General features: G+C 42.5%; 2 protein-coding genes across 3 annotated transcripts in view; one reads left to right on the plus strand and one right to left on the minus strand.

The window, feature by feature from the left end:
• The window catches only part of slc36a1 (solute carrier family 36 member 1), a 33,413-nt gene extending 17,097 nt beyond the window's left edge, over positions 1 to 16,316 (minus strand). Inside the window, exons 1-11 of the mRNA XM_018674987.2 lie at positions 16,107 to 16,316; positions 12,583 to 12,699; positions 10,716 to 10,830; positions 10,536 to 10,626; positions 9,847 to 9,935; positions 8,003 to 8,092; positions 7,418 to 7,502; positions 5,603 to 5,830; positions 3,986 to 4,084; positions 2,200 to 2,366; positions 620 to 789 (exon numbers count right to left, since the gene is read on the minus strand). Of these exons, the coding sequence (XP_018530503.1) occupies positions 620 to 789; positions 2,200 to 2,366; positions 3,986 to 4,084; positions 5,603 to 5,830; positions 7,418 to 7,502; positions 8,003 to 8,092; positions 9,847 to 9,935; positions 10,536 to 10,626; positions 10,716 to 10,830; positions 12,583 to 12,619 (1,171 nt within the window). The 5' untranslated portion in view covers positions 12,620 to 12,699; positions 16,107 to 16,316. The remainder of the gene's footprint in view (positions 1 to 619; positions 790 to 2,199; positions 2,367 to 3,985; positions 4,085 to 5,602; positions 5,831 to 7,417; positions 7,503 to 8,002; positions 8,093 to 9,846; positions 9,936 to 10,535; positions 10,627 to 10,715; positions 10,831 to 12,582; positions 12,700 to 16,106) is intronic.
• Positions 16,317 to 18,045: 1,729 nt separating this feature from the next.
• Positions 18,046 to 20,170, plus strand: atox1 (antioxidant 1 copper chaperone). Of its 2 annotated transcripts, none has more exons than XM_018674992.2 (4): positions 18,046 to 18,196; positions 18,725 to 18,800; positions 19,482 to 19,635; positions 19,735 to 20,170. In XM_018674992.2, exons 1-3 carry the CDS (start codon positions 18,191 to 18,193, stop codon positions 19,604 to 19,606), a joined length of 207 nt encoding a protein of 68 aa, XP_018530508.1. In that variant the 5' UTR covers positions 18,046 to 18,190; the 3' UTR covers positions 19,607 to 19,635; positions 19,735 to 20,170. The 2 variants fall into 2 exon arrangements, with proteins under 2 accessions (XP_018530508.1, XP_018530509.1); XM_018674993.2 differs by having other exon boundaries at positions 19,482 to 19,624.
• The last annotated feature ends 48 nt before the right edge of the window (positions 20,171 to 20,218 follow it).

A 20,218-nucleotide genomic window follows, 5' to 3' on the forward strand; every position in this document is an offset into this window, starting at 1 on the left:
TGTTAGCATGTCTAGCATTGGTGAAATAAATACTTCAGGCTGTTACTGCGGCAGAGAACAATGAACCAGCTAACATCAGCTGACTTTATTTCACAGAGCAGAGAGGTGCCGATTCTTTTACTTCAGTACGAGAGCTGTAAATACTGCAATACACAAACTGTGATATTTTTGCTACAGGCTACCATACTGTCAGAATCTCATTCAGACTTATGTCTTTGTGAAACCACCGGCAGGTATATTCATCACGTGAATGTGCATCCTTATACATGAGACTGAGAACATGTGTCTGTCGGCTGCCTGATGAGACTCAGGTTAATTACTGTGAACTAAAATTAACCTTTTACATTAATAACTTTTATATTAACAGATTGAAAACATACAAAACAGAACACATAGATAAGCAAAGACACTGTGACGGAGCCTGATGAGCTCTGGATACAGAACTGAAACAACAAGGCCTGAACGGTGACTTCCTGCCTCTGTGAAGCTGCTACCCACAGACTCACAGCAGCTCTGAGTCTAAATACAACCACAGCATCACAACACAGCTCAGAAAAATACAGATAAATGATTTTAATCAGTGAGTCTGGCTCTGTCTCGTCGGACGGTTCATACTCACATGTGAAGATGACCAGGACGGTGCGAAGCAGGAGGTCAACGGCCATCTCCCATCTCTCTGACACCCGGGCCACCACCGGCGGTATGAGGATCTCTGCTGGGACGTAGAACTGCAGAGCGAAGGTGATAAAAATACCAAAGCAGTACAGGAGCTTCACGGCCTGGTACGTCCTGGAAACAGAGACAGAAAGAAACCAGAAAACTGAATAAAATATATGAATCATGTTTAAATTAGTTTATCAAAACACTTTCATACAACACAAAACAAGCAGCAGCACACAGCCTCAATTTTCCTGTTGAACATCCATTAAAAACATATTACAGGACGTGGAGGAATCGATCTGCAGTAAAACACAGTAAACACCACTGTAATTACCAGCATCAGACACAGATACTGGTAATTACAGTCTTTCAGTTTTCAGCCTCATTAAACAGCCAATCTGTTCCGCTAATTAGACACATCAGTCCGGTCACAGGAGGATTTTCAAAAGACGTCAGTCTCCTGCAGCTGTGACGACACCAACGCATCAGATCAGAGGGTTGGTTTTTAACTTTACTACAGGAATAAAATGAGCTGCTTCATCAGAGAGGTGGAGATGAATGGTGTTAATCAAAACCTCTACGAACCAGGAGAAGTTAGTTTCCTGATGAATTTTAAAATTCTGAGCTGGGCTCTGCAGAGAGGACACTGCTTATTAACTCAAACTAATAACTGAAGAGAACTGGATTACACAGTCAGATATCTGTTCCTGGAGATACGACCTGATCTCAGATCTGCTGTGATAATCTGATCAAACTTATTCAGGAATATCAACTGTTACATTCAAACATGAAACTTGGTTTGTTCAATCTTGTAAAAAAAGAAAATATAAATAATATAAGATAAATTAACTGGTAATATCACTGACTAACTTTGTGTTTTTAACAGTAATGTAGGAGCCAAAAAATACCTTTATATATGTTTAATTTAATAAATAGCTGTGGTCTGTATTTTATTTAACAAGTGCTGTTGAAACAGTGATATAGGTTTCTGTTGTTCAGTTGTTAAACACCATGGTTTTCTAACCACGGTACAGTTTTATTGGGATGACTTGATTTTGAATAAGAAGCACAAACTGAAATAAACACTGTTCTTTTCTTCATCTGAGTCCTGAGGAAGTTTTCACTCCTCAGGTTAATGTAGAGGAGTGAAGCCGAGGCGGTTGATGAGCTTCGTCCCACACGCTGTCTAATCCTTCTGAAACCAGCCACCAGGAGGCGTTGTATCAACACTCTCCACCTCTTTCTCATTGGCCTCAAAATTCATCTGTAGCTCCACTGAACTGTTGCTGCTCTGACTCTGATGTTGGTTGAGCAGTGGTTGCTGATAAACTATAATAAACTATAACACAATGCTTTTGGACTCAAACTAAAGAAAAACACAGCAGGTACACGCTGAGAGATAACCAGGCTGGTTTTTGGTCAGAACAGAGCGATAGCCATTGGGTTTAGATTTGAAAAATCTTTATAAAAGTATCAGTATCAGCAGTGACTCCAGCTGTTCACCGGTCTGTCCTGTCAGACATGTTGGTGTTTCCTCACCAGCAGTTGGGCAGGTTCAGAGTGATGCTCCCTCCTATGTGCGCTCCGAAGCACATGTAGCCAATGGTTCCCAGGCTGATGTAGAGGAAGGTGACGATGCCCATCCCCAGATACAGAACCAGAGAGAAACTCTGAGGCCTCTGCATCTTGTTCTCCAGGGGAAGAACCTGTCGACCCACAGAGACACAACCAGACTGTTAACAGGATAATGGGCTGAAATGATTCAATGACATTTCAACAACATTAGAGGTAATAGTCCAAAGGAGTGAGAAACGCCTTCACAGTGAGTTTCTCATTTTAAAATGTCACTTCCTCTCAGGCTGCGATGTCTTGATTTTGGCTTATGGACGTTATAATGAGGCTGAATTTGTGTTGACATTTCAGCTGAAGACGGAGGCTCTCCTGCTCTGTTCTCAACATGTTGAAAAGTGTCATCTTCTCTCCGGCACACTGGCCAACGTTAACTGAATACCAATGAAGAGTTTGTTTCTGCAGAGCTGTCGCTTCAGAGCATCTTAAACTGAGCAAACAGAACCAACATGTAGGCTTCAGATTTTACCTCAGCACAGCGTCGAGCATGATAATAACCACTGTTCACTGACAGCCAGCAAGTGATTCAGACACATGGATTCTCATATGGAACAAAAACAACTTTCATTTCATAACAAGTCCATTTAAATTCATGACTCTCCATAAGACGTCATGTTAAACATCTGTTGAGCCACATTACAGTGGGGATAAACAGAACACCTGCTCCTGAATATCTTCTCTGGATCACAGGAAACACATGTTAATAGAAACTGTAAATGCACAGAGAGCTTTCAGTGATTAGACCTGAGGTCAGCTCTACATTATACATTCATCTACATTACTCTGACTTCGTCTGCTGCTGCTGCTGACTGAGTGTAAAACCACAGCAGTCACATCAGACTCATTCAAGGTGCTTCCTGCTGTGAGACTGAGCGACGGTGTTCACCTTTAACCAGCTGTTCTCATACTCATCAAATATACTGAACTCGACATGGGAAAACCTGCTCAGATGTTCTGTGTTTTTTTACACGGTGTTCCTCTCAACATGTCAGACTGTGAACCTACAGGCCTTTACACACTCAGAAACACAAGTTGTTCAGGCCAGAAAAGTAAGAAAACATCCAGGGTGATGTGTTCAGGTGCACAGAGGAGAGCAACACTTTTTTAATATTTATCTAGAAGAGAGATAGAGTCACAGACTGATAAAAAAACATGGGCCACAACATCACCAGAAGAGAAAAGAGGTGAAATATGAAGGATAAAAAATATGACCTCTAAGACTTTACTGCTTTACTGAACTAAACTGATGAACAGCTCCTGTCTGGAAATGAAAACTAAAGTGTTGGTGCACAGATGTAAAACATGATCAGATAAGTTGAATCAGCTGTAGAAGAGAAAACCACGGGACAGAACTGATCTGAAGCTCTTAGAATAAAACCTGCTAAACATGTCTTACTCCCACCAGGTTTTAAAGTCAGGTGACATGGAGACGTAGTGCAGCACCAGAGAAAGGACTAAACTTCTACCCAGCATGCATCACGTCAAGTCAGCGAAAACACCTGGTAACATCTCTACAGGAGGGTTAAAGGTCACATGAATGTGAGTCTACACACACGAGCAGAAAACACACAGGAGAATAACTCTCTCCACCTGCGACGCTTCATGTCTGTGGACAAACTCTGCCTCAGTAATCTGAACATTAAAATCCAGTCATGAAAACTTCTGACTGCAGTTTTTAATGTGTTTAGTCACGTACCACTCCGATCCCTTCGAAGGCGAAGATGGCCGTCCCAAAGAAGAGAGGGTAGTCTTTAGCTCTGCCCACCTTGGGCAGGTTGATGGGGTATGTGATGTGCTGCAGGAGAAAACAGAGGAAACACAACATTAACTCTGATAATCCACAGCTGCTCTCTGACTCTGTGGTTTGTTATTTCTGAATAACTGATAATTGTTCCAGCACTAATCACACCACTTCCTCTCTGTGGAGACTCAGTAATCTCCTCTCCTCAGCCCACTCACACTCATCTGTCCTCCAACACTCACAAATCACATTAGACTGTAATAGAATAATTCAACACGATTAGAGAAGTAGCTGTGGAATAAGTAGAGGAACAGACGGAGGATTAGCAGACGCAAGATTCATTTTTACTTCACTGAAAGAAGAGAAGAAGGAGACGCAGCAGGAGCAGTTGAAGTGTGAGGTCATTACAATCAAACTAGAGCAATCACATTAATATCATGATGTATTCTGTAGGTAAAATACAGTGAGGTGATAAAATCAAAGCAAACAACAGAAACAACTTGATCCCAGCTGCTGAAATCTCTGCAGCCTTCATGCTCTAGTTTTCACTCAGGTGATTCATCAGCTGCAGAAACTCCTCACAGGCCACATACATCTCTGAGAGCAGAATCTCTGGAAGCTTTCTGATGCAAGAAATTGCTTTTTTCAAGGCGAGGTCATTTCTCAGAGGCTGCAATGTTTCTGTAAAGGGCAGAAGCTGCGTGATGAAAAACTCCAGAGCTGGAGAACAGGTAATCTGCAGACTGTGTCAGAACCAGGCGTCGTGTTATCCATAACAAGGCCAGGAACCAATCAGAGCGGAGACAGAGGGAAACACAGAGGGTTCACTGACAGGGTGTAAACCTTAATGAGGAGAACATCATGTTCGTTTACTGTCTCCATCAGATCGAAATCTGTGTTTATAACGAGTGGTGACGTCAACAAAGACACAGATCTGAGATCCTTCCTGCAAATACAAAGCTTTATCCACCATCTTACGAGTGGTGGGAGGCTGAATCCCTCCTGACACTGGGTGAGAGGTCACTGATCTGCAGTCTGTCACAGAGCTGATATCAGCCTCTTGTACAGCCTTATCAAGGTGGGAATACTGCACCGTTATCCCTCCTCACTGTGCTGAGGGTTCAGAGGAGGAGAGAGGCTGATTGATGTCTGTATAAGACTGACAGTGAGGCTGCTGTGTTACACCCCACGCCTCTGATTCAGTGATGCCGACACCACACACCGTCAACACTGTGTGATCTCTGGGCTGAGAGACAAACAACCATTCACACTCACATTCACAACTACAGGTGAGTTAGAATCTGCAGTTCACCTGCATGTCTCTGGACTGAGGGAGGAAGCTGGAGAAACACAGAAAAAGGTGAAGAGAGTTTGGTCACCAGTGATTTAAGCCAACATTAGCCAGGTAATGTTAGCCAGGTAACGTTAGCTCTGTAGCTAAACAGCAGGTAGCTCCTCTGTCTCAGAGCAGAGCTGAGGTCTCCAGAGAACTGACTGTAATTAACTCCAGTTTTTCCTTTAATGTCAGTGTAACATTAATGTGGTGAGTTCAAAGCCAGGACAGGAGTTTACCGTGAGCGAGTAGAAGTAGATGAGCACCAGGCTGGCGGTCATCACCAGGTTGGCCACCAGAGACAGAGGAGCCAGGTATTTGAGGTTGGGGGTGAAGACGAGCAGGATGATGGCGGGCAGGAAACACAGCATGTAGAGACGGGAGTCGAAGCTCGGGACCAGGATCTGGGTCTGGTTGGTGTTGTTCACATGACAGCTGAAGGTGGTGGCGTTCGCTGCCTCCACCACCTGGAGGAGGAGAGAGGAGGAGGAGGAGAGAGGAGGAGAGGAGAGAGGAGAAGAGAGGAGGACAGGAGAGGATGAGAGAGGAGAAGAGAGGAAGAGAGGAGGAGAGGAGGAGAGGAGAGAGGAAGAGAGGAGGAGAGGAGGAGAGGAGGAGAGGAGGAGAGGAGGAGAGGAGAGAGGAGAAGAGAGGAGGACAGGAGAGGATGAGAGAGGAGAGAGGAAGAGAGGAGTTTATTAATAAATGAGAAAATGAAGGAAACTGATTTCTTTTTATCTCATTTTGGTTTGTTTGAATCTGTTTTACTGATTTTATTATTTTACATTTAATCTTTTCTATTTGTTCATTTGTCTAATTTTTTCTCTGTTTCATTATCAGTCATTAACCAGCCTGAAGCACCAGGTGAGGTGAGACCACAGCAGACAGACACCTCCACCTGGTGGTCACAACCTAAACTACACATGGACTCTTATTTTATCAGCATCATCCTGTGGATTAAAAACACAGGTAACAACATGTTCACTGAGAGCTGCTCAACCACTGTAACTTTCCACATCTTCAACCATAACAAGAGGTCAGCTGGTGGTAAAGAGGTCAGAGGTCAAAGGTCACAGGCAGTCACAGACAAAGCAAACACTCCTGTGACTTCACAGCAACCAATAGAGACGAGTGTCGCTGGTCCACAGAGAATCTAATCTGAATGATTCAGCCTGTTTCAACATTTTATTTCTCAGTCTCATAATGTTCCTTTGTTGTATCAGAGCTGGTTTTTGTTTCCACCTCATGCAGTCGACTGTCTGTGGAGCTGTTAGTCGAACAACAACTGTCATGTTGTTTGGTTTTATTTTAATTTGTTCTGTTGGAGCTGCTGCATGTAAATCCTTCACTGTGATCCCTCCACTGCTGCTGACCTATTTCTTCCTATCTGGTTGTGGTATGTGTAAACTTTGAACACTCTCTGAGGCCTTCAGTACATACAGGAAATACTGTTGCATAACGATGGAAACTGCCTTATAAACTAAAACAAGCTTCATGTGACCAAACTACCTGTGAGTCCACCATCAGAGTAAACAGGTTGACACTCTGTGTGTCTCCTGGGTCATGTAAACACTGATGACTAATCCTGCTTTCAATAGTTTACAGGTCAAAGACACAGCGAGCAGAGCGCTGAGACAAGCAGCAACATGTGAAACAGAAATCATGTGGTTTTAACTTTTGTCCAGTTGCTGGTGTTACAGGTGAGATGTACCTGAGTCCACCTCAGTTATCTGTGACTGAAGCAGGAGATTAATGAGCTGCTGTGTGAAACTCATCATTGATGTGTTGGTTGTTCACACGGAGTCAGTCTGAGCTGGATCTGAGTCTTTACAGGTCTGTAATGTACCTGTGATGAACCTTCACGGCTCCTGATAGGCTGAGACACCTGTCAATCAAGACAAACACACTCCTCAACTCTGCTCTGTCCCTAGTGAGGAGACGGGCCGGGGCTAGCTGTTAGCATGCTAGCTGTTAGCAAAAGAAGCTAAATGTGAGCATTGGTTTCCACAGCTGCTGGAGAGTGAAGTGTGAAGTGCTGTGTGTGTGTGTGAGACCTGTTTGACGTTGTCACTGAGGAAGACGAAGTAGACGCAGCAGAAACCGAGCTGAGTGATGATGAGGAACAAGTTCACTGTCCGTCTGAAGAGGAGCAGAGGTCAGAGGTCAGAGGTCAGAGGGTAAGGTTCTTCATACAGTAATGAACTACCAGGTGACTCTTGATACTGATATTATACACTACTCTTTACACGGAGTGTGTGAAGGAGCAGCTCCACATTTTGGGAAACGTTCTTTAATCAGTTTCAGCTTTAGAGGCCGACAGGTGGAGTTATTTTTACCTTTGGACAGATGCAGGTTAGCTGTTTGAGCTAAGCTAACCTGCTGGCAGCAGCTCTCTATTTACTGCACAGATAAGAGAGTGCTGTCCATCTCATCACCAACATGTTGAACTGCTCCTTTAAATTCAGCTGTTTTCATTTCACTTCATTTTACCGGTCTGTATATTTCTGATAAAGATTATAATCTGTTCTACTTATTCTTGTTAATAATTATTCCATTAATAAAAACTGTTTTATGTTTTATCATGTGTTAAAAACAGACAGAAGGACCGTGTGAGGAGGAAAACACAATGTCCATCTTACTTTCCCCACTGTGAATGTCTCCTCAGCCACGACACATTTTCCATCCCATACTGCACTGCTTCGCCGTAGGTCAGAGACGGCCTGTTCACCCTGGACCAGAAAAACACATCCTTTAACTGCCACGGTAAAATAAAGAGACGTTATTGTTGCGTTCATGTGTTGGGATGCAGCTCTCAGCCTTTATCACTGCTCAGAGATCAGATCGTGCAGTTACACACTGAAGGCTGCAGAATAAATCCACTGAACTAAAATTTAAGTCTGATATTTTAGCTGTACATTTGTAGTTAATGTGCAGAATAAACACAATCTGAGGCTCGTGCACGTGAAGGAAGAGGAAGTGATGACTGTGACTCTGCAGTAAATGAACCTCAGAAACAGGAAGAACAGAACTTTTCCCATGAGCACTTCTTCTCTGGTTGACATGTGACTTTTCAGGCGACTTGCTGTGGGAGTCGTTCATTCATCTTCTCTGTCAGTTTAATCCTGTTTAGCGTGTCGGGCGGGGCTGCTGTATATCCCTGAGTGGACTGGTCAAAGAGTGGGAACAGGACTCAGCTGTAACACACACAGCTCTGATAACAAGCGCAGAGTGTGTTATTCACCTCAGTGTAACTAACTAACAGCTTTATGGTCTCAGTGGATCAGTTACATAATCTAATGCTTTGAAACTGGACTGCAGCTCTACACCACCCCTGACGGGTGGAGCCGACTGTTACACTACGTCTGGTTCGACACCACAAACTCTGCCCATATGCCACTGATTACACAGCAGAAACAGGGTGGAGACGCACTGAAATAGAGTGTAATCTGTCAGAGCGACAACAAACAAGACGCTGTTGGCACGGAGTGTAAACACGACGACAGTACAGGGTTTACTGCTCAGAGTCTGACTAACACAAACAGTGGAGCTGCTGAGACAGAACGAAGGCTGCGTTTCAGAAACAAACAATTTCATCTACAGGGAAAAACAAGGACTCTGAGCCGAACCCAGTCCTGCTGCTCTCAGAGCAGAGGAGTGAACTCTCTGATGGAGACTGGGGCTCAGAGTTGGTGAGAGGTTTATACAGAGGAAACTACCTGATTATCTGCAGGGGAAAATAATCAGGTTCATTCACTGAAGTCCTGAAATGTTTCAGTTACTGTTCTCAGCTTTCATTAATAAATTACAACAATAAGTAAAAACAGTAAAACTCATTATTAACAATAAATCACCCTGAACCTTTCTGTAGGATGAGGACTTTTTGGATCCTTTAAGTTCTTTTTCCTGAGAATACTTTTGTATTTTTACTTCAGTGAGGTCTTTTATTTGTAGTGAAGTATTTTTAGATTCAAGAACAGTTCCTTCTCCTGGGCGATCTGTAGTTTCAACCAGCTTAAACATGAAAACAGTGAAAACAGTTTTGACGTTCAACATCATTCTTTCTTTCTTCTCAAGACACCTTTATATTGATGTGTTTATTTGATTATTTATCTAAACTGGACTCTGGGTTTTTGGAGAATGTGTGTGAGATTATTTTCCTTTATTTAACTTTGTGGCACCGTGTGGGAGGAGAACTCACACATCACAGTATTTTATTCACAGTATTTGTTCTTCTTAGATAAAGGAGAACTTCTTCCATCACTGCTGTTAATCACCTTCACAGTTCACCTCTCCTCCACACAGACACTCAGCTTCAAGGACCAACCTGTGATTGAAGCTCGACCCTCAGCTGCTGGACCTCATCATATGTCCTGAGATCATGACATTAAATGTACAAGTTTCAAGTCTAAACCAGCTGGAGGTGAGTTACCATGGCAGCAGCCTGGTGGTGTTCAGGTTTTCAGTCTGAGGTGAGTTTACTTACTTTCCACTGAGGTGATGGGAACATTTGACCAGCAGCCTCATACAGTGGACGGCGATGACGCCCATACACAGCAGACTGACCGGTCCGAGCTGAGGGAGGAGACATCAGAGGATTCACTGATTTATCTGCTCACAGTTACAACATCAGACTGAAGATATGACAAAGACAGGATTAATGCCACAGGTTCACAAACATTACAGGACACCAAACTGAAGACTTTGGAGTTTAATGGTTCACAGACCAAATGATTGATCAATTAACTGAGAAACAGATTAATAGATCATTTTAAATGTTAACTGAGTCTCAGCTGATTTTATTGTAAAGACAGATGTTAGTTGTTATTAGTCTTAAACACATGCTGAAGACGTTCAGGTCATTTCATCTTCTGTTTCGTCCCTTTTTCTTGAGAATCAACATGATGAGCTGAGTGCAGTTAAGATCTGATTAAGTTTATTACTTCATTTTTTTGTTGTTTATTTTCTTCCATCAAAGTTTATCAGAACACGGACAGAGGAGGTTTAATTATGAAGGGAAACATGACGAGCTTCTGTGCGTTTAATGTCTGAGCACAGACATTTCTGTTACTGTGGGTAAACCTCAGCCTCCTCTCGGATCCTGTGTCAGCTCCCTGTCATGACTCTCTGACAGGACAGACCTGCTGCGATCTGATTACATGATAAAATACTCACCACCAGACCTGCGTTCTTCACAGCCAGAGGCAGACCCAGCAGCCCTGTCCCGATGTTCCCCTTCAACAGGTGGATCAGAGTCTGACAAAAACTGCAGACCGAAAAAGTAAACCTGCGTCAAAACCAGGCCGACCACATTTTACCTTCACTGCTGGGTGTTATTAGATTTCTATCACTCACGATGTTCCTGTCTGTCCTCCGATCCTCTCGTAGTTACGCTGGGGTCTGGATGGTCCAGGAGGAGAGGGACACAGAGCGTCCATTTCTGACGGGTTCTGGTCTGAAAACAAAGAACCTATGACAAAAAGGAGAGAAAAACAATGACATGGCTGATGACAGACCACACAGAGGTGATGAATTATCCTAAAACTGATGAGTTTTTCAGTGTCGATGTGTTCCTCCCTTCCTGTCTACACTCCACTGATTCCTCTGTTTACCTCCGGAGAAACAGAGTCATTCAGAAACAGAGTGAACACAAGAAGAAGCTGCAGCTCAGTAAACAGGATGTAAACATACCTGCTAATGTCTCTCAGGTCTGGTTAGCTGCTGCTGCTGTGCAGTAACACGAACAACACGCTGTTTGCTCATTACAGGTAGCTACAACAGGTGTGTTTACTTTGTTCTGCCCCTCCTTATTCTCTGCTGCCAGCTCCTGTCTGCACACTGACTCCATTTATTTCACAACAGGAGAAATAATACATCCACAGCAAATTCAACAAAACCTAATTACAGCTGAATCCAGAGATGTTGTTTGGCCACCATATTATCACCTGATAAGATTTCTCAAACCAGTTAACAAACCGCTGCCTATTTACACACCCAACAGATCCACAGCAACATTATTACTGATGTGGAGTCATGTCTGTGTCCACCTGATGAATCCAAGTCCAACATTCACACCATCTGAGCAAAGTCAACAGTGAACACAGAGTGAGCTGAGTTTTCAGACACTGGAAAATACTGATGGTATTAAACTCACTGAAAAAGAGTTTTATTGAGTCTGAGATCTGCTGAGAAACAGACTCACATGACACAGAGATCTAATCTGATGCAGTTTTCTCCTGTAAACCAGCTGACTGTGTTAAACACGTGACAGTAAATATTTGGTCTGTTTGGCATGATGGGATGAGTCTGCACAGAGACTCAGCTGCTGCTGCCTGCTTCTCATCAGACCTGTTCAGTGATCAGTGTTTACTGTCGTCTGCGGTGACAGATGAAGAGGTTTCCTGCAGCAGGAGACAGAATGTCGACTCACAGTGTGAAAACTAAGACTGAAGTGAAACTGAACATCTTTAAAACCCACAGCTGAACGCTTCACAGCCTCTCAGCTACACCCTACAGGACCTCTCAGCTGGACTCTCAATCAGCATCACAACGGCCTGGATTCTCAGACTGTGCAACAACCCACATCCTGATAAAGTGTCCTTCTTCTCTAACAAACTACACCACACACGTTTCCTGCTGCTCAGCATCTAAAGTCCACTGCTAACGTCAGCTAATGAGCAGCACATTAAACAAGAGGTAAAGCTGCAGATGTTCAGCTGCTGCTGCTCTTTACTCTGTCCGTGACATGTAGCCACAGCAGGTGTGTTCATCCTGACTCGCCGGCCAGCTGCTGTTAGTCAAACACACCAAACACACACACCAACGCAAACTGTAAAGTTCAACACAAACAATGTGAATAAAATGTTTCTAATATTCAGGATGAATCAGAAAACCAACACAACAACAACAACAGAGTGTTCACACTCTTAAATAAGTCAGACCTTCTTCTGTCAGAGACTGGATGAGTTGTAGATAACACTGTGAGGACATGGTGAATATTTAATTCGATGCTGTGACCTCCTGCCAAACACACACAGCCGCTCTGTCACAGGGTTTAGAAATGAAATGAAAGCAGCTTTGATGATTCAGTGTCTACCTGCCAACTGGGATTACATCCACAATAATCCCACTGCCTTATATCATCCACACAGACGTCTTTATTTCCCTCAGACTGGGATCCAGTAACTGGCTGATCATGTTAGGGTGCGCTCGATTTCAGTACCTTCACCTCTGACGTCCACGTCGCTGGAGGCCATCATGTTGGGTCGGGTGGTGTCGTCTGTCCGAGCCTCGTGGATCCTAACGCTGGGAGATCAAAGAGTCCAGCATCGACAGCTTCCTACAGCAGGAGACAGAGTACCAGGATCATCAGCTGAGGGATGGACTGAGACTTTAAATGACGTACTGCTCCTTTAACTCTGATTCATTTACACTGGTCAGAGCTCACAGTGAGCAGCTGAAAATCCTCTTTAATATACACTACATGTGAAATAATGTGTCGAACATGATGAGAAATCTGCTGTAAATCACTCTTCATAGAAATCATGACGTTGTCCTGTTCCTTAACTTATAACATTTCCCACAAAAACATCTGCAGCTCAAACGTTTTCTCTTTTATTCAAGTTTTAATTTTACACATTTAGATTCAGAAACAGGGAGACGCTGCTTTCTGCTGTTCACTGCACTAATATATTTTTCATTCATTCCGTTTAGATTTTATCTGACACAAATAAACATGATAATGGTGTTAGATCTGTCTCCAGCTCTGCTCTTTAAATATTTAGATCAGTCGAGCACAGAATAACCTGCCTGCTACAGCTTCAATAATTCACACAGGAAAACAAACCTTCTCTGATTGGTCTTTAACGTGTTCCACATTAAAAATCTAATGGACTCGACACACTGAACCCTAACCCAATCACAGATCAATCATCATTCTGATAAATGTATAGAAAGTGACTGCATCCTGTCCACACCAGACATGTAAATCTGATCTGCTTTAAATCCTAATAATCTGTGTCCATTTAAAAATGATTATCATCTGCTCTGTGTTTTTCACGGTTGAACTCGTGGACAGAACATGTGTCTGACTCTCAGTATTTGTCACCTGTGCAGGTTCATGTTGAACCACAGGTGAAGCTCAAAGTTCCAGGAAACAATAAGTAAACCACATTTTCTAAATGTTTCATTCAGGTGTGAGATTTCCCTGCTGTATTATCACTTGTCTGAGAAACCACTCTGACACAGGTGCAGGAAGAAGACCTTTTATGTCTTTTTCAAACTAAAATACCAAACATCAGCTGACGCCACACTCTCAGATGTGAGGATCTGTTGATCCTTAGCTCACAGTTTTTAGGTTTTAGACAAAATGAACTGGTTGAATTCATCATGTTGGGAAATTATAAAGAGCATTATTTACTACTTTATTACATTTAACAGATAAAACAATGAGTGGATGATGGAGTAAATAATAATCAGATGCAGTTTCTCCCTCTGAACCTCAGCCTGACAGCCTGTAGATGGTCTTTGAGCAAGGCACTAAACCTCTGCCCTCAGGTGACAGTTTATTAGGTACACCTGGTTTAATCTAACAGTCCTGCAGTGATTCCTGGTGCTGATGATCAGTGTGGAGGCTGTAATCTGTGGTGATGCTGAACTGCACTGTGTACAGGTGTTCCTATTGTTTTGTCCACCCCATTCAAATCAAACAGGGCAGGTTAAACAACAGACACACCTCTGTGTATAATAAAGTACATCACATTAGACTGCATCAGGTTTAACTCAGTGTTCCTAATAAACTGACACTGAGTGAATAACAGCAGTGTGAGAACAGTTATCTCTAACATCTTCATGACCTGCTGCTGTTTCACTGTCCACCTTCAAACTCATATTTATCATTCATAACTTCCTTTATCTTCATGTCACATGATTGCTGTTCAACCTGTGAAACTGGACTGTCTGTTTCTTAAAGGACAAATTACAACCTGGACAAACACAGGCTGTTAAAGCTGCTGTAAACTCTCCCCTCAGGTATTTATCCTGACATCAGCACTGTAAACTCCTGAGCCCTGAACGTTACACAGTTAAACTACACAGTTTAAAGAAAAGCTGTTGAACAGACAGAGTGGAACTTATTTTCTTCCTCTTGGAGACGCTCAGTCATTCAGTGGTTTAACATGATTTCCACAGCGACAGTGAAACTGAGCTCAGTGTCTATTATGAGCGACTCAGCAGTTTTCACAACATGCTGCAACATGAAAACTGAAACTACAGATATAACTACAGGAGATACAGACAACACAACACTGAAACAGAGGATGGACACGATCATTAGCTATCAATAATTAGAAAATAAACATCACAGGTTCTTCATCAAAGACCAATATTAATCATTTTTACTGAGACAGAATAACTTTTATTTAATCTGATGATCTGCAGCTGCATCAGTTTTGTGTCATCAGGACTTCAACTAACAGTTATTTTAATGTCAGTTAATCTGACAAACACTCCTCTGATTAGGGATGGGGATCATTCATTCTAATGACAGTTTGTACTGATACCACTATACTTCTCTGGTGAATATCAGCAGTAATAAAGAGACTAACACACCAACAACTAACAGGTCTCAACAGGTCTGGAAACCTGTTAGTCTGGACAGCAGTATCGATAAACTCAGAGCTTATTAATTAATGAGTTTTAAGAAATATGGAACCAGGTCTCAATCTCCATCCCTACGTCTGATTGATTCATCTTTTGGTCTGTTATTTCTAAAAGGAGTAAAAGACATAGAGCTACAATTAGTTGGTCTATCGATTGGTTGATCGTCTGAAAAGTAATCAAACTATTTAAGATTTTTATATCACAGGAAATGACATATCGATGGATTGTTGTTTGGACAAAAAAAGACAATTTTATAGACAATAATCGATTAAGAAAATAATCAGGAGAGAATCATTAGGTGCAACATGTATTTTATCAAAAAAAGTTTTTCTAACTTTATTACATATATGTAAATGAAAGCTGAGCCTGTCAACTACAACAGTGGTTTTTCTTGTTGTGGGGACTCTGTCATGGAAGAAGGGCTGAAGGTGTAAACTGTGACCTTTACATTCAAAGGTCTGACACTGATACTGCACAAAACAGCCACACCACACATTCCCGTTTAACTGAGTCTGTGTGTCTTCATCTGGTCTTTAATGTTGTCAGATGAGATGTGTCGTCCTTTCATGACAGTAACACACTCACAGACACACACAGACACACACAGCTTTGAGCAGATCAGCCTGGTAATCCCATCATTTTAAACTAATCTTTGGCCAGGAGACGTGTGAGTGTCTCTGAATGGCCGCGGTGATAACACCACCGCCTGGACAAACATCACTGATGGAAACACCATCAAACGAGCTTGTGATTAATTGTGCTGTGCAGAGAAAGCAGTTAAATAGGGCTGAGCACAACCAGTTTCTGTTTTCCTCCGAGGCTCACCCACAGAGAAGAGACTGACACACCGACACAGGAAGACGGCAGCTAAGACGGGAATGACTGCTGTTTTTAGAAGATGGCTGTTCACTCGTTATAACCTGTTACCTGTTTATTTTCCTTCAGCTAGATGAGAACGTCGATGCTAGCTCGGCTAACGCTGTTAGTGATAAACCAGGTTTAGCCACCGTTAGCTATATGTCCCGATGCCATCTTAGTGTCCGCAAACACCCAGTCAACACGGCTCTCCCCCGAACAGCGACCTACCTCGGAGCAAGCTGGTCTTCTCTCTCGGTTCTCGGGGCTAGCTGTAAGCAGAGGCTAACGTCACCGCAGACCTCTGATTTTCATATCGTGATCATGTCCGGTGATTGAATAGAGCGCGGCGGCGACACTGCACCGATTGAACGCCGAAGGAGACTCGGCTACTGCTCGGCTCTCTCCGCGTCAGGGAGCTAGTAGGCTATGGTCACATGACCTGTCCCCGGCTGACGAGAACTGAGACGCTGCGGTGATGTCGTGGTGTTCGACGTGCTGTTGCCATGGAGAGGGATTATAACTGACGGCTAGCATTAGCATGCTTAAAAGTCGTTATATTTAGGCTAAAGCTGACATATTTCACATCTACTTATAGAAGAAAATCCTCTTTAAAACATTCCTCACCTGTTTACCATTTATTTGAATCTTCACTGCTCTTCATAACTAAAGAGGAAGTGGAACTGTCTTTATCGTTTAGATAAAAGTAGGCTAATTATCAGCCATTTATCTGCAAATGGCTGGATTAACTTCCTGCTGGGCCCAGGGGCCATTCTGCAGGAGAAATGAGTAGCTGATTGACAGAGTTCTTCTTTGAAAGAATAGTTTGTAATAGTTTGTCATTTTTCTATGACAGTGAGCTCAAAAATAAAAAAAATAAATCTGACCATGTTAACTTCATGAATAATAATAATGATAATGACTTTCACAGTTGAATAAGCTGTATACGTTAAACACTCAATTACATTCTTCACTGTCACATGTATTGATAATGAAAAAATTATTAACAGTTCCAGTCATAATGGGATACGACTGTACGATATCAACATAGCTGATAGACACTTCACCTATGCAAATGTCCAACAATTTTTTGGATTAAGACCTGGATCATACTGAGTAAATCTGGGGCTATTGGGGCAGTTGTTTGCACGATTATTTGCTAATCAGCTCAGAGGAAAATAAACTCAAAGAGAATACAGAGATGATGATGAAAGAAAATGATCTATACAATCTAAAGCAAAGAAGTGAATGACATCTATCTATCAGTGTTCTTGTGTAAGACATTTAACAACGACTCAGATTCTCCTTCCACTGTAAATGCAAGAATCAGAATCTGTATGAAAGCTGGAGTATTATGAGGGAGGAGACGTGGACTCACTGGTTCTCTTTCTGTTGACTAAATAAAGATGTAAGTAGGTCAAACTCCAAATGATCAGATGGAGGAATTAACTAAATTTACTTGCAAAATCTCCTCAATTAAAGTCTGTACTCCATGTGAAAACCGGGCTTTTATTTTGGAAAAAATGCAGCGGAATGGATACGCTCGGTTTGAGACCCGGGGCAGCCAGGCTACACTGAGGTTACGTTTAGACGTTCTCTGCGCAGTTTGTTTCTCATATAAACTCTCTTCCTCTTGTTTAATTTCCTCAAACCACCGAGTTAAAAGAAACGTGAGGTTTTTTAAATCAGCAGCGGAGAGAGACACATCCCCTTCAGTCACAGTCTCCGGGTCTGATCGTTTCCTCTGCGTCCAGTCAGCTACAATACCTTCAGAATAAAAGAGGAAGTGGAGCTGAAAGGCCTTCAGAATAAAAGAGGAAGTGAAGAGGGTTTTCCCCTGTAACTTTAATCAGAATATAGGCTAAACATATTCAAAGCAGGGGCGAGGTAAACCAACACGACAGGACATAGTAAACAGAACTAACACATAAGTATTTATAATTACAAATTTCTTTACATAATGGCCAAACTCTGTTTCCCCAAATATAAATAAAGAGAAACTCATATGTATTATCATTTCAGGTCTTTTTGTTTAAAGCCAAAGATAATTTGAAGGGAGAGGTTTATTTGTATCTGTTACATTCTTTATATGTTATCAATGATATATATATATATATATATATATATATATATATATATATACACATGAATAGACTTTTATTTTTTCACCGGAAGTCCAGCTGCTGATGACAGTTAGTTTGACGCTACAGCTAACCAGCTAGTGTCGGTCTCTGCTGGTTTTCTCAGTGTTTGCGACGGTTCGTGGACAGACAGAGGGAAAAGTTCGGAGCTGGTCTCAACACGTCCCTTCAAACATGACCGTGAGTTTTTACAACCCTTATTTTATTTGTTGTGGAAGTGTAGCTTCAGTTAAGACGACATTTCCTGTGTGGAGTGCTAAGTAGCCTGTAAGCTAGCTGTCTGAGTCTACTTATTCTAGCTGGTTTAGAAGTTACTGATCACTTTCATTGATAAGCAGGGTCTGTCAGAGGCCTGAATCGATTGCGATCAGTGATTGGATGAGCTGCAGCGTGAATCCAAACAGCGCATTAAGTTTTCATCAATAACTCATTATACACAAGTTTATGGAAGTGAAGCAGAATCAGAGCTGAATGATTGGTCGAACAGAAAAAATAATCTGCACATATTTCGATTACTGATGAATCAGTTTAGTCATGGTTCAAAAATGAAAAGACTGACTGAAAAATATCTGCATTAGTATTTTATTGCAGCCTGACATTGTCTCTCATGTTAAGTTACTGATGGTGTGTGTGAATGTGAAGTGGTGGTGAATGGGTGAATGATCACCTCAGTAATCAACAGCTGATCACTGAATGTGTCTCTGACAGAAACACGAGTTCGAGGTGGCCATGACGTGTGAGGGATGTTCAGGAGCCGTCACCAGAGTCCTCAACAAACTGGGAGGTGAGACTGACACCTGTTTATTACCCATGATCCTCTTCTCCTTCTGGAGCAGGAAGTGCTGTGGCTGTAACAAACACACCAAACTCTGCTTCTAACTCTTGATGTTTCCACCAGTTTCAGTCTCTTTAACTGATGTACAGTTCAGCATCACTCTGAACTCTCTGGGTCTGATTCCTGTGACTCAGTCAGAGGGAGATTGAACCTGAAGAACCACAGGTACACAGAGCAACAGCAGGTGTTCAGACAGAGGCTCTGTTCTCCCTGCTACACTGAACCATCACAGTGATTCTTCTTTAGTTTCAGGAAAAGTGAAAGTGCAGGCTCAGGGTTTTAAAGCTCCTTGCATCACATCAAACTCATGACTTCTTGGCTCTCAGTGTTCAGTCAGCCAACAAGTCACCTGACACAGTTCACTCAGTCGTAAAATTGTCGAGTGTCCGACTGACTTGTTTTTCTGGCCCAGAGCAGTCCCACAGTCTGAGAGGTGACTGGACAACAGGACACTGATGAAACACACCTTCAAGAAAAATCTCATCAGCCCACAATGTTAAACTTGTGAAAAGACTAACACCACGTTAAAGTCAAAGCTTCTCTCTGTGACTCAGTGTGTTACAGGCTCTGCAGTGTCTGTGGTTTCTGTTGCTTCCTGGATTTAAACAAAGAGCCTCTTTGTTTCCTCAGACGTGAAGTTTGAGATCGACCTGCCTAAGAAACTGGTTTGGATCGAGTCTGACAAGGACGTGGATGTTCTCATGGAGACGCTCAAGAAATGTGGGAAGGAGGTCAAGTACAACGGCACAAAGTGAAGGAGCCTGAGTCTGCAGGTGTGGAACAGGTGACATGAAGCTGATGAAGAGTTAAAGTTTTCTTCCCGCTGCATGAACACATTCCTCTGTGTTCTCACACTGATGTGTATGTGTGTGTGTTTCTGTAGGAAATCATTGCTGCTGATGTGATACTTATTCTGGAAGTCACCAGTTCTCCACCTGTCAGGAAGAGTCTGATTGCCCCCCTCCCCGTGTTAAAACAGCTGTGTGTTGTTTCTCCTCCTGGACTGAGCTGAAAACATTCCCTGCGTTAGAAATCATTCTGATGATTGACAGTATGTATCCAAACATTATTGTTGTGATTAAACTTTGAGAAGTTCCTGATGCATGAAGATGTCTGCAGGCCTACGGGGGGGGGGGCATCATCTGCTGGACTTTTAATTTGTAAACCTACTTCCTCTTTGCTTCGTCACAGTTTACACTACAGGTCAACAATAATCATGAGATTTACAGTAAAATGCTGCAGTTCAGACTGAGCTGTTTGTGAGTGTCTGTCTCCATCTGTTGTGGATGAATGGGAAATAAAATCGAATTACTCTGTTATTGTCCAGAGCTTCATCATGTTCATGTGTTCTAATGTGAGAAAAGCAG

The sequence above is a fragment of the Lates calcarifer genome, unplaced genomic scaffold, assembly GCF_001640805.2.
Source record: "Lates calcarifer isolate ASB-BC8 unplaced genomic scaffold, TLL_Latcal_v3 scaffold_62_131, whole genome shotgun sequence".
Taxonomy (NCBI): domain Eukaryota; kingdom Metazoa; phylum Chordata; class Actinopteri; family Centropomidae; genus Lates; species Lates calcarifer.

What these genes read in the sequence shown, in the direction of transcription:
- atox1 (XM_018674992.2), top strand. An exon ending in AGTCCTCAACAAACTGGGAG is followed by an intron (nt 18,801 to 19,481) that starts GTGAGACTGACA and finishes TTGTTTCCTCAG; the next exon opens with ACGTGAAGTTTGAGATCGAC.